This window comes from Trichomonas vaginalis, chromosome IV, assembly GCF_026262505.1.
Source record: "Trichomonas vaginalis G3 chromosome IV, whole genome shotgun sequence".
NCBI lineage: Eukaryota > Parabasalia > Trichomonadida > Trichomonadidae > Trichomonas > Trichomonas vaginalis.
Genome location: NC_067206.1, coordinates 24,330,558 through 24,344,235, shown reverse-complemented (window position 1 = coordinate 24,344,235; position 13,678 = coordinate 24,330,558). Strand labels below are relative to the sequence as shown.

The following is a 13,678-nucleotide window of genomic DNA, read 5'->3' as shown; positions in this document are numbered from 1 at the left end:
TTTGTAATTAAATTCATAAAACTTTTTATATTCATATATTGTCAAAACATTTATTTCTGTAAGTTAATCATCGAAATCTTAATCTAACTGCATAATTCTGAATTGAGGTCTTAATTTGAAAGGTGGATTAAAAGTCGCTAAAATTTGTATAGGAAGTCGTTCTTTTTTTTTCCTTTACGAATGGTATATTGTTATGAAAATTCGCAAGAAAAAAATTCAATCATCTCACAAAATTATACGTTATAATTTATAATCCATTATGCTTTTTTCTTAATAGTCAAAGCATTTATTTCTGTAAGTTAATCATCAAAATCTTAATCTAACGGACGTTAATTTGAAGTGGCGGATTAAAAGTCACTACATTTTGTATAGGAAGTCGTTCTTTTTATCCCTTTTGAGTGCATTCGAATTATCATAATTTTTGCTTTCAAAGTATTCAAAATAATTCAAAAACTTGAAATTTTTATTGGCAATCGAAACCATTTACAATGCTAATAATTTCTTTAATATTCGAGTATTATGAAATGAGATATGATAATATAAGTAAAAATGTTGACCGACGAGGATGTCCCAATTATACAAACATATATTTCACCCCACAAGATTTAATTAAAGTTAAATTTCATCACATTGTTAGTGGAACAGGCACCTATTCCGTAACACTCAACAGGACAGAATATTTAAATCCCTTTTCTGTTATAAATCTACATGATTTTGATGATAGTCCATCCTATTCTTTTCCAGAATATCAGTGTAAATCAGCATCATGCACTATCTCAATTCTTCCAATTTCTGCACCAGTAAAGTTAAAGAAAACAACCCTAAAAAGTTACGATGGCCATAGCGATGCTGTTAAAACTAATATATTAACATCTCTTCGAAAAATTTTCCTGAATGAGAAGCTAAACAGAAAATTTATTGAAGACACAGAGGTCAAAGTTTATTTCTCCACAAAAATGTATGATTCATTAGATTTATTTGCCCTCCGTAGAACTTTTGATTCCAGTAACAGCAACTACATTTTAGATCGTGGCACAAATGTTTATCATATAAGTCAACCGGGAAAAACTTCCAAATATACATATTCACGTGAACGCGGCGGAAATGAATCCGTTTTAAGATTCTGGGCTGGAGAATATTATTTAACTTTGAGCGACGAAGAGCTTATTAATAATGGTACAGGAGGTTCCATAATTCCATTAGTTGGCCTCAATACGCGTTCTAGAGATGACAATCATGTTACCGCAAAATATTCATTTAAAGTGGACTATTTCAAAAATAATGAGGAATCTTCAAATGGTCATCTTTTCCCAAATGATATAGGTCTTTTTATTCCACCCAATGGAATTTTCACACTAGAGGAAGTTAAAAAATACAATCAGGATGAAAAATATGAAGACTATCAAAAAGAATCTGAAGATTTATATAGCTTTTTAGCAAAACAAGAAATGGATTCCCCATATACAAAAATATACTCAATATTTGGATACACAACTATAGCAGCACCTATAATTGCTTACGGTTTAATGGGAATCATACACGTTTTCTACTGGAAGAAACACGCCATTATTGATGGTTTGGAAGAAATCCTTGGGGATACAGAGACAGACAAATTCGAAATGGATAATATGGATAATGAATAAATATATAATCAGTCACATATTGCAATTTTTTGATTCAAAATAAAAATCAATATATTATTATTTTCATGCAATTAAATTAATAATATTCAAAAGCAAAGATTTGCATAATGAATTTGAAAATTAATTACTTCTAATAATTGAAGCTTATGGAAACACTAGTTTCTTAAGAAATATCCATAGTTCCATAAAAAATTTTATTAAATATATAGATCGAAACAAACAATTTATAGATCTCTTATTTGGAATCACCAAATAATTCAGCAAAGGCCTTCCTGACTCGTCGCATATATGATATTAGCTCCAATACTCGCATCGTAATCAATTGTTGGCATAGCAAGTCCAATTATCAAAATAAATCCCTCTGACTGTATGAAATGGTCAGACAGGAATGCAATGGAGCAAGTGGATATGTTATTGTTCTTGTTATCATTCTTGGTATAGAAACTATAACAAGAACAATAATTGTAACAAATATCTTTGTCTTAACATAAGACGAACCGTTTGGAAGTAAGAAAATACCAAATGATGTAATATCATTTTCATCATTGTAATTTTGATGTCAATTGACGTAGCAAAGAAGAAAATCCATACAGGATCATTATCATCAAATAGTTTGTCAGAATCCTTAAGGTACATTTGCAGCCTTATTTAGTCATGTCCTTGCAAAAAAACAAATGCAGCCTTCTACATATACACACTATACATGGTCTCTAGCTAGAATTTTTGGGCTAAAATTCTGATCATATAAAACAATACTGATCAAAAACGATGAAAAAAAAATCAAAATTTGTGATGTCAATATTGTTTCTCTCACTCCTCTCTAATTCGAAGCAATTACCAACTAGACTTTTAGAAATAACAACACGTCCATATTTGTATGGTCTTTCACAGAAATTGCATAAACAGATTACAACATTTCGTGATATTCCAGATTCAGAATTTCAATCTTGGAAAGAAAAAGGATTTGAATGGGTCTGGTTTATGGGTGTTTGGCAAATAGGAGAATTAGGCCCACAACATGATAGAACTGATCCCGGTTTAAAGAAATCTTACGATCAAGTTTTACCTGGATGGACGAATGATGATGTAATAGGCTCTCCTTACTCAATAACAGAATACAAACTGAATAAGCAACTTGGTACTGAAGAAGATCTTAAATGGCTTCGCCAAAAGCTTCATTCATATGGAATGAAATTAATGCTGGATTTTGTTCCAAATCATTCCGCATGTGATGCTCCAACAATTACCACAAATCTTAATTTTTACGTTCGTTGTCCCAAAGGTGAAACCCCTGATCCTTCAAAATACATGAGCAACGGCATTGCTTACGGATGTGGCATCTGGTGTGATCCGTGGACCGATGTTGCTCAATATAATTATGCCGATGCCGAATTCAGGAAGCATCAAATAGCAGTTCTCAAATACATTGCATCTGTTGCCGATGGATGCCGTTGCGATATGTCACATCTCATTATTAACGATGAATTTTGGGATTATTGGCAAACTCAACTTACATCATGGGGTTATACAAAGCCTACTACAGAGTTTTGGACGGAAGCAATATCAGCAGTTAAAGCTTCATATCCTGATTTCAAGTTTATGGCAGAGAGCTATGGAGATGTTCTTTCCAAGCTCCACTCTTTTGGTTTCGATTGGACTTATGATAAGGATCCTTTAGATAAACTATACTACCACGATCTTAACGGTTACCAACAATATGTTGCAAATCATAACATTGATTTCTTCTCAAAAACTGCTCATTTCACAGAAAACCACGATGAACCAAGGACTGTTGATAAATTCTGGAATTGGGATCCTGCTGCGGACTGTGCTGCAGCAACACTTCTTACTCTTCCTGGTTTACGCTTCTTCTTCCAAGATCAATGGCTTGGCTACAAGAATAAGATTGATGTCCATCTTCGCCGCGCTGCTTCTGAAGACACACGACCAGATATAACCCAATTTTATGATGTTTTGTTCAAAGTATTAGATTTGGATGCCCTAAAGAAAGGTGAATTTACACAGTTATGGGTTTCAGGTTCATCAACAATTCCAGCATGGAAATGGGTATCTGGTTCTCAGCATATCTTAGTTGTTGCTAACTTTAACGAAAATACCTCTGGTGGGTCCGTTGTTCTATCTGATGCTCCTGGAACTGGCAATATTCAAGTGAAAGAACTCGTTTCTGGAGAAACTTACACTAGGAAAGCAGAAGATTTGCGTTCAACTGGACTTTATGTCATTCTCAACCAATACCAAGTTCAAATTTTCCAATACTAAGCTTTATAAATAGATGTATATATTACTAAAACAATACTTATACATTTTAAAATGAAATATTTATTTTATTGAAAATTTACAAACTCATATTCCTTCGTAAAGTCTCTTATTCATCTTTTTGAAAGATGTTCACTCAATATCGAGGCAAGAATATCATTAGGAGACTTTAATTAGGAAAACTTTTTTAATTGGTGCAAATATGAAATAATTTGTAAGATAATTGCTACAAAAACAGTTAGTTTATAAACAGATAAAGAGGTAATGAACTGAAAAAAAGAGAAATTATTCGAATAATTTCATATTCAAGCTATAAATAAAAAAATAATATTGCGGTAGTGTTTCATGAATAAAGCAGTTTTTGAATAAATTCTTTGTACTCGACCATACCTTTGGTAATAGTACAGTCTTTAAGGATATCTTGTATTTGTGAATCAGAAAACGGTCTTCGAATGCATTTACAAAGGCGCACCAGATCTTCTACGTAAATTTTTCCTGTTTTGTTTTTATCGAATATTTCTAATGCATCATTTAATTCTTCAAACGTGTTTGTATTTCTTGAATGCCTAAAGATAATATACAACAAAGAAAAATAAGATATTGGACGATTATTGGTATCCCGAAGTATATCAATCATTTCATCAGAGGTTGGATTTAGGCCTAAAGCGCGCATGCATCGTTCAATTGAATGGTTTTCAATATATCCATCATTGTCATCATCAAATTGATCAAATGCAAGCTTTGCGTTATTGAGGAGGTCTAAAGAGATAACTGAGGAAATTGACATTTGAATTTGAGAAAAAAAAATTAACGGCTATTTTTTTAACACTTATTTTTTAGAAATAGAAATTTAATCTGTGTGCTTGAGATTGTACTTTTCACGAAGGAGAAGATCATCTTGGATAGCCTTGACAACCTCATCAAGATCCTTCTGGGCCTTTTCAAGATTCTCGGCAGCGAGTTCGATGTACCATTTGATCTTTGGCTCTGTGCCGGATGTACGGATTGTAGCAGATGTTCCGTTGTCGAGGTAGAAAGTGATCATCTGGCCTGACTGCTTTGGTAAAACTGGAACATGGTCTGCTGTACGAGAGTCGTAGCCGAGTGTCATATCTCTAACACCATTAACGTTGAAGCGGCCAACCTTCTGAACATGCTTGCCTTCTGGGCCAGATGTTCTCATGTGGACGAAGACAGCCTTGATGACTTCTGGATCGTGGCACATGAAGTATGAGTTGTTGAAGAGGTAGTAACCATACTTGGCATAAATGTCATCAAGCTTGTCAGTGAGTGACTTGTTCTCATGTCTCTTGAGGTAGTGAGCCATTTCGATGACAACAGCTGTTGTAGAAATAGCATCCTTATCTGGGGTGATGTGTGGAACCATTTCAAAGCCAATAGCTTCTTCGAATGCAAGAAGTGGTGTAACACCTTCCTCGGCAGCCTTGAGAGCAGCGTTTCCGAGCCACTTGAAGCCTGTGAGTGTTTCTTCGTACTGGAAGCCTTCGACTTCAGCGATTCTCTGCTGCATCTTTGTAGAAACTGTGGAGTTCATGAACTTAGCCTTGGAGTGGTCGCCCTTGAAGTGCTGAATGTACCACCATGTGAGAAGTGTGCCTGTGTGGTTGCCGTGAAGGATGCGGAATGAACCATCTTTCTGGCGGACAGCAATGCCAACACGGTCAGCATCTGGATCCTGGCAGATGATGAGATCAGCGCCTGTAAGGTTAGCACGAGCAATTGCGTGGCGGAAAACTGGTTCACCTTCTTCTGGGTTCGGGAAGGCGGCTGTTGGAAAGTCACCATTGCCTTCGCACTGTTCTGGAACTGGGATTGGGAGTGGAAGGTTGAATGTGTGAAGAGCCCAAAGAGTTGGCTTGTGGCCAACACCGTGCATGGCGGAGTAAACAACACGGAGGCCAGATGGCTTGTTGTTCTCTTCGTAGTGGAAGCAGAGCTTCTCGCGGATCATCTTGCTATAAGCAGCGCGGACGTCATCGAGTGGATCAATGCAAAGTGGAGAATCAACGAAGAGGGAGGCATCGAATCCTTCCCATTTGATGAGGTTCTCTTGGATGGCCTTGCTGATTCCAGCATCGTGTGGTTCGATGATCTGAGCACCGTTGTCCCAGTAAACCTTGTAGCCATTGTCTGTGGCTGGGTTGTGGGAAGCTGTAACCATGACACCACCAGCTGCGTTAAGATGGCGAATGCCGAAAGCAACGTATGGTGTTGGAATAATTGTTGAGAAGAGGTAAACTTTGATACCCTTCATTAAGAAGACTGATGCTGTGATTTCAGCATATTCGCGAGAGTACTTACGGGCATCATAGCCAATAACAATACCGCGCTTTTGCATTGTTTCGAGGCCAAGGGTATCAATGCTGTACTTGCAATAGCCCTGAGCGGTCTGAAGAACAAGACCTGGGTTGATTTGTGTGTAGCCTGGGCCAGTGCGACCACGGATACCAGCGGTACCAAATGCAAGACGGCTACCGAAGTACTTCTTAAGCTCGGCTTCGTTATCAAGAATAGCTTTGATAGTCTCTTTGTATTCTGGAATACTTTCAACGGTGAGGTATTCCTCTGCAGCTTTACGAAGAGCAGACATGAAATAAATGATTTTTTTTAGTTCACTTCAACAAAATTCAATAAGTGGCCACTTAACACATAATTTTTCTTTCTGAAAAATAGTCATAAGTGACGGCCCATTTAAATTTTTTTCAGAATTTTTGATAGCTGAGTGAACGAACATGATGGGGGTTAGCCGATGAACATTCGTTAAAATCTTAAGTTCATCAAAATCAAGCCAAGAGGAAACACATTTCTTTCTTGTCAATAGTCTTCAAAAATTGTGAAGAGAATGCGATATATTTTTATACTCATTTATTATAATATAAATTTTGCAAATTACCTCAGACTTTTCAGAGGATTGAGTGGCAACTCAATCCTCTGAAATAGTCTGTGGTAATTTTTAGTCTCTACACTATTTCAATATAAGCTCCATTTTTAAACAGTTTTTAAAAATCGAGCATTGAAAAGTGTGATGAGACTATGATTATTTCAAAATAAAGAAATGTGACAAATTTTATAAATTTTAATAAAAACAATCAGAATATATAAGTATAGTATAATAATTGTTTTTTCAAAAAGAAATTCAATAAATCCGATGACTCAATAAAAGTAGGAAGTTCATCGGCAATAAAGTTCTCGACCAAAATTGCGTCCATTATGCTCGACATCTGTCAATATCATTCATTACGAGAAAGCCAAGTAAGGAGTCCTAACAATGATAAAAGGCATATTTCACATCTTTCTATTGCAGTGATTTTTGAAAAAGTTTATATGATTGTATTTCTAGTCTATGGCCTCGATTGAGACCATAGACTAGATGTTTCTATCTTTAATGACCGGTTCTTGATATATCATAATAGACTGTTTCCTTACATTTAAGGATAAAATCTGCATTTCAAGGCGCTATAACATCAAGACAAATGCAAGTATCTTGAGTTACTTGTTAACTTTTAAATCATATTTGATTAATGATTACGGTAAGTGCATTCATGGATGTAATTACTTATTCGTCTTTTTATGCTCATTTTATATCAGTAAGTTATGTTAAAGAGAACTACATGAAAAAAACTAAAATCAAGTTAGAATTGAAAATGATATACACATATTATTATCAGGTCTTTTGTATTTGATTGATTAAAAATTATTGATATTTGTAAGAGATTTATACTTTCTGAAATGAAATTAGTTGAAAAATTCTCAAGCAAATTTGTTTTATTGTATATAATTGACAAGCTTCTTGTAGGAATCAGATCAATGAATTTTGAATTTTCCAATAATTTCAAAACAATTGAAATATCAGTTAATTCAATGTATTTTAGTTTGAATGCATATCTCTTGGAACTATAGAAACCTAATCTCTAAAAATCGAATAAATTAAGATAAGCAAAAACATTTTAATTTTAAATTTTATTCTTCATCAACAGAAAGATCTAATTCAGCACCTTGAGCAAGAACCTTTTCAAGAGATTCCTCTTCTTCATTTATCTTTTTTGCTTTCTTGAGGACAATGCTGTTACTAATATCATCCTCTTCCTCTTCTTCATATTCCTCTTCATGTATTTCTGCGTTTTCCTCAAACAGGTTTTCTTCATGCTTTTCTTCTTCCTCCTCTTTGATGTTCTGCTCTGTTTCATTCATTGGTTCTTCAATATTTACTTTCTCTTCTTTAATATCTTGGTCGTTTGTAGTTTCTTCCTCTGCAAAGCATTCTTCTTCCTCTTCTACCTTTGACTTATCTTCATTCACTTTTGGTTTTTCACTCTGATTTTGTTCACTGTTTTCTTTCTCTTCCTCGTCATTCTTCTTTTCTTCTTCCTCTTCATGTTTCTCTTCTTCATTTTTATCCTTCTTTACTTCTTCATCTTCATTTTCATTCTTCTTTTCTTCTTCCTCTTCATGTTTCTGTTCTTCATTTTCTCCTTTCTCTTCTTCCTCTTCATTCTTCATTTCTCCTTTCTCTTCTTCCTCTTTATGTTTCTCTTCTTCTTCAGCATTATGAATCTCTTCATGTATTTCATGTTTCTCTTCTTCTTCCTCTTCTTGTTGTTTCAACTCTTCTTTCTTTACTTGTTCTTGGACGTTTTCTTCTTCGTCTTGCTTGGTTTCAACATTTTTCAATTGTATTTCTGAAATTTCTTCTTCGGCATTCTGATTTTGTTGTTCTTCAGCATCTGGCTGCTTTCCGTCTTCTTTTTCTTCCTTCTTTGGTTCTTCATGAATTTCTTCTTCTTTCTTTGGTTCTTCAGCTGATTGATCTTCAAGTTTTGGAACTTCTTCTTCCTCCTCTTCATATAACTCTTCTTCTTCGTCATTTTCTGTTGGTTCAAATTCAAGTCTGAGTTTATTAATGCGATCAACAACATTATTAAGAACGTCCTTCTTAACAAAAGACTTTAAATCAGTGTTTTCATTAAGCAACAAATTGCATTTAACAGCAACACTCTGTAACCTTGGTTTGTTTTGCGAATTGGACATTTCATGTTCTGTCTTAACTTTCTTTACCTGTGATTCCATCTTTGTAACCATTCTAGTAGTTGTTTCCAATAATTGTGGAGAAGGATCAACTTTTCTGCCTTCTGGTAAAGATTCATCTGCCTCGTTGTTGATCATGCGAAGTGGTGTTAAGTTTGTAATGATCTTTCCTTCAACTAACTCTGGACGAAGATGATCTGCAATTTTGTAAGCTTGTTCACGAAGCTTATCGTTGATTTTGCTATCATTGATTGTTGTAATTGATCCTTTGTAGGTAACTGTCCCATTTTGATTCTCAAGTTTGACGATATTGTCAAATGCAACCAAAACCATCAGCTTGAAGTATGGATTGCGAGATATTGGACATAACTTCATTGAAACCCATTTAAGACGCTCTTGAATTACAGCTCCTTTAAACGATCTAATTGGATTTGAATCAAATTGCATCGAAGTGAGACATTTAAGATGTGGCATTCCATCAAAATTAACAATTTTGTTAGAAGAAAGATCTATCATTGTGCATTTCGGATTGAATTTAATTTTTTCGAGATTTTGTATGTTTTTGTTTGTAAAAATTACATCAGTACGCTGTGCTGTAGATCTACCTCTCTGTTTTGTCTCTTTTGATGTATTTTCTTGCGCTAATTCTTGTTTTCTTCGTTTAACATTTTCATAATCAAATCTCTTCTGAGTAAGCATAAAGTCTGGTTTCTGTTTAATTTCTTGCTTTGATTCATTGTTATCTTCTTCTTGATTTTGCTGATTTTCCTTGTTTTCATTATCTTCATCTTGAGTTTCGATAGTTACATGCTCATTATTTTCTTCCTCTTGCTCTTCCTCAGGTTTTGGTTCTTCTTCAGCTATATTGGCATCTTCCTCTTCTGGTGTATTTTCAATAATTGATTCTTCTACGTCACTCATGAAAAATTTAAAACGGAAATATCAAATTTTGGGAGAGAAAAAAATATCTTGAAAAAAATAATAGATGTTTTATTGAACAAAAAAAAAAAAAAAAAAAAAAAAAAAAAAAAAAAAAAAAGGTAGTGGGGCTTCCAGGGGCTGCGCCCCTTCTAGCCCTGAAGATGTTTAGTATAACTTTGTCCGGACAAGTAAGGGTCTATCGTCGCTACAGGAAAAGTTACAGGCGTTCCAAGGAAGTATACTTTGAGAAGCCTTTTTCCCCTTATAGAATGAGATAGGACGGTTATTTTACAAAACTGACAACACTTTGACCGAGTAGTTTTTTGAGCTGAACAAAAAGTGTCATATAAACATCTGTCAAAAACCGCTTTTTAACTTCACTTAAAATGCCACGTAAGCTACGTAAGAATATACGTAAGAGGAAGAGAGCATTGAAACATCCAATAGTAAAACTGACACCACAACAACAGTTGCAACAACAAATGCTGAATGACCCCACTATGTTGCAACAAATGTCAAGCAATCCTATGCTTTTAAACCGAGTTCTTGGTGCACAGAGTGGAGGTTTAAGAGCGGCACTTTTAGCGAAAATGGCAGGCTATGGTGGAGCTGCAGACGGAACAGCCTATAACCCTCAAAGTCAAATGAATTTGAGTTCACTCAAAAATCAAATATCAGATGTCAAAAAGTCAAACATAGACATACAGAAGCAAATAAGTGAAAACGAAAAGAAACTAGAATATGACAGACACACAAAGAAACTCAATGAGTTAAACGTAGAGAAAAAGAAGAAAGAAGAACAACTGAAAGAACTAAGTACAGAGGAATATGCGAAAAAAGTGTCAGAAAAAGCAGCAGAAGTAGCAAAAATGGAACAAGATGTTGTAAATTTGAAAAACCATACTACTCAATATAAAGTACTGAAAGATGAAGAGATAAAACAAAAAGCCCTGAAGACATATATGGATAGCGATGAGTATAAAAAAGAAGTTGAAGCAAATGTAAAGGCAGAAAAACTTTTACAGTTGCAAAACCAAACCGTACAGTATGAAAACTTAGCACAAGAAAGTAAAAATAACGACGCAGCCATGCAAAAGGCAATGAAAAGCGCAGAATATATAAAAGCTAACAATGACTGGTTAGATGCCCAAGCCAACGCTAAAGCAGCCCAGCTTATAGGGTCAATAAGGACAAAAATACAAGCGGATGAAGACAGTTCAAATGAAGCTTTAACAAATGCTGACTTTAAGAACGCCTTCGAAGCTCTTCATAGTAAGGTGAAACTAGTGAACGACTTCTCATCTGGAAAGAAACTGAAGTCTGAAGGTTTCGACAAAGAGTTAAGAGAAGTAGCACAAAATATGACGAAAATAACAGATGCAGCAACGAGACAGGCAGTTCAAAGTGCCTATGACGCCGTTAGAGCAACTGTTGTGGAAAGTCAAGAAAAAGAGTTACAACAGACCAAAACAGACCTAGTAAATGCTTTCTTAAAAACGAAAAGTCAGGTAGGACACTATGCTGCAGATGGAACATATGTGCCAGCTGGTGGAACTTATATACCACCAAACCCTCCAAGAGAAGCACCTGCACCAGGACTACCTAAAACATTTACATCGTCACATGGACACAGACACAGGCATGCACCAAAACCAACACAACAACCAACAGTTCAAAATCCAGCACAACAACAACAACCAGCACAACAACCACCTCCACAACCAACACAGCAACCAACAGTTCAAAATCCAGCACAACAACAACAACAAACAGAGCAAGGACATAAAAGAAGTAGAGAACAAGGAAACCAAGATTTCTTAAAAATGCTTAAAGAAGACTATGGTTACCCAGATACTCTTGACTTTAGTGACAGATATAAAGAAGCTATTAGAAAGTTCAAGGAAGGAAATACTGACCCGAACCTATTTAGCTTTATGGCTCAGCACCAAATGGGATATAATTTCAAACCTGGAAAATACAAGCTCGCTAAGGGATATGATTTAATAGCATATCATCCAAATGACATGAACGAATTTACTCCGAGATATTTGGTGTCAGAGCTAAATGACAATTCAACTCTCTTCATGAAACGCGTAAAAAATAGAGACGGAACGAAAGAAGAAAGGTTTATGAGTCCGGATGACTTAGATAGGGAACTTTTTAAAAACGGTCTCGGAATATATGAAATGCCACCAGATGAGGTACAAGAAACTCAACAGGAAGAAGTTCAGATACAACCAGACATGGAAGAAATAGTTCAGCAACAACAGCTAGAAGAGCCTGAAGGAAACGAACAAGTCCCTCCTTTGGAAACTAACTTCACAGAACTAGATGAAGATTTGGAACAGCCGAAAAATCTTGACCCTCAACAAGAGTATGAGGTGAATATGGAATCTTTCCAAGAGTCTAAGAAAAATTCGGCTGACAGAGTAGAAGAATATCGAAAAATGTTTGCCGACATACAAAAGACTCCAACACCAGATGAAAATATTCAGCATAGAATGGAAGTACTGAAAGAAAATGTACACAAATACAACAACCCTTTTTACTTACGACCATATAACGTTCAATCTTTGGCTGAACTCGGTGAAAATAAAAGGTTAAATTTCGACAAAACATATAGAAATGAAACATTGTTTAAAGTTCATTCAGAACCTAACCAATATGGAAACAAACCTACTTTTGTTTCTGCAGACTATGGAACTACAATGAGATGGGGTCATAAAGCTAACCCGGATAGGTGGTTCATAAACTTACAACCACAATTCCAAGAAGTTGTAGACGCAATGGAAGACAATGGTGAACCAGATATAGCTGGTATTTTCAGCGCGGCTTTAATGCCATTGAAAGATATGAAACATGCAGATATTTTGGACCAGTATGAAATGAACATGGCTGAAGGAAATATAACACCTGACGTTCTAGAACATTTATCTCAAAGAACTACACAGAACCATAGAGATGGTATATTTGGTGAAGAGTTTAGAAAGAAAGTTAGGGATAGAGAAGGAAGAGAACCTATTGTACATGACCTTGCAAACGAAAGTTTACAAAATGTCATAAAAACTTACTTTGCAGACAATGAACCGAGAAGGGATGAATATTTAAGTAAACTCAAATGGACAGTACCAAATGAAATGTTAGTATTGAAAAACATGTTCCTTGACAAAATAAAACCAACTACAGAAATAAATGACGCAAGCCTGAAACGTTGGGTAAAAGCTTTCCCATTCACAAAAGATATTGTTGGTAACATGGAAAGAAAACCAGAATGGCTACAAAAACATATATTTGGAAACGAGCTTATTCCATATGGACAAGCTATATTTGAAGAGCTTGAACCGGAAACTCAGGAAAGAGTCATGCAAACAATACGCGAAGACTCAAATACAAACTATGACAAAATCTTTCTAGGATATAGGTTACCTGAGATGGGCGACCAGAGCCCAAAGGCAAAAAGGACATGGGAAATTTACAACATACTAGGTGAACATGAGGCAAAGATGCAACAACTTGAAGCAGAGGGCAAGTTACCAAAAGCGACACCAAAGAAGAAGAGAAGAGTAGAACAAAGTGAAAGTAGTGAAGAAGTAACTTCATCTAGTGAAAGTAGTGGCAATGAAGGAAAAAGAAGAGTTAAAAACTCAGTCAGGAAGAAAGTAAAGCTTGGTCCGAGTGGGTTCTATTATGACACATAAATCCAACTATTCTATATTTTTACCCATATGAAATGTACGCCGCTCAGAATATAACGCCAACAGTTTTGGATGCCATGAATGGAAATGTTTCCG

At 35.4% G+C, this 13,678-nt stretch overlaps 4 protein-coding genes across 4 annotated transcripts, besides 1 other annotated feature; 2 read left to right on the top strand and 2 right to left on the bottom strand.

Annotated features, from left to right (window-relative positions):
* Nucleotides 1-524: 524 nt before the first annotated feature.
* Nucleotides 525-1,643, top strand: TVAGG3_0159360 (uncharacterized protein; the record flags this gene model as incomplete). The annotated part of the gene is made up of 1 exon (XM_001303802.1): nucleotides 525-1,643. One exon carries the CDS (start codon nucleotides 525-527, stop codon nucleotides 1,641-1,643), a length of 1,119 nt encoding a protein of 372 aa, XP_001303803.1.
* Nucleotides 1,644-2,431: 788 nt separating this feature from the next.
* TVAGG3_0159350 (alpha amylase, catalytic domain-containing protein) lies at nucleotides 2,432-3,929 on the top strand (the record flags this gene model as incomplete). The annotated part of the gene is made up of 1 exon (XM_001303801.2): nucleotides 2,436-3,923. The coding sequence occupies one exon, from the start codon at nucleotides 2,436-2,438 to the stop codon at nucleotides 3,921-3,923; it is 1,488 nt and encodes a 495-aa protein (XP_001303802.2).
* Nucleotides 3,930-4,736: 807 nt separating this feature from the next.
* TVAGG3_0159340 (phosphomannomutase 45a family) lies at nucleotides 4,737-6,531 on the bottom strand (the record flags this gene model as incomplete). The annotated part of the gene is made up of 1 exon (XM_001303800.2): nucleotides 4,771-6,531. The coding sequence occupies one exon, from the start codon at nucleotides 6,529-6,531 to the stop codon at nucleotides 4,771-4,773; it is 1,761 nt and encodes a 586-aa protein (XP_001303801.1).
* Nucleotides 6,532-7,020: 489 nt separating this feature from the next.
* Nucleotides 7,021-10,005, bottom strand: TVAGG3_0159330 (L domain-like family; the record flags this gene model as incomplete). The annotated part of the gene is made up of 1 exon (XM_001303799.1): nucleotides 7,902-9,887. The coding sequence occupies one exon, from the start codon at nucleotides 9,885-9,887 to the stop codon at nucleotides 7,902-7,904; it is 1,986 nt and encodes a 661-aa protein (XP_001303800.1).
* Nucleotides 10,006-12,538: 2,533 nt separating this feature from the next.
* Nucleotides 12,539-13,678: part of a mobile genetic element that runs on past the window's edge.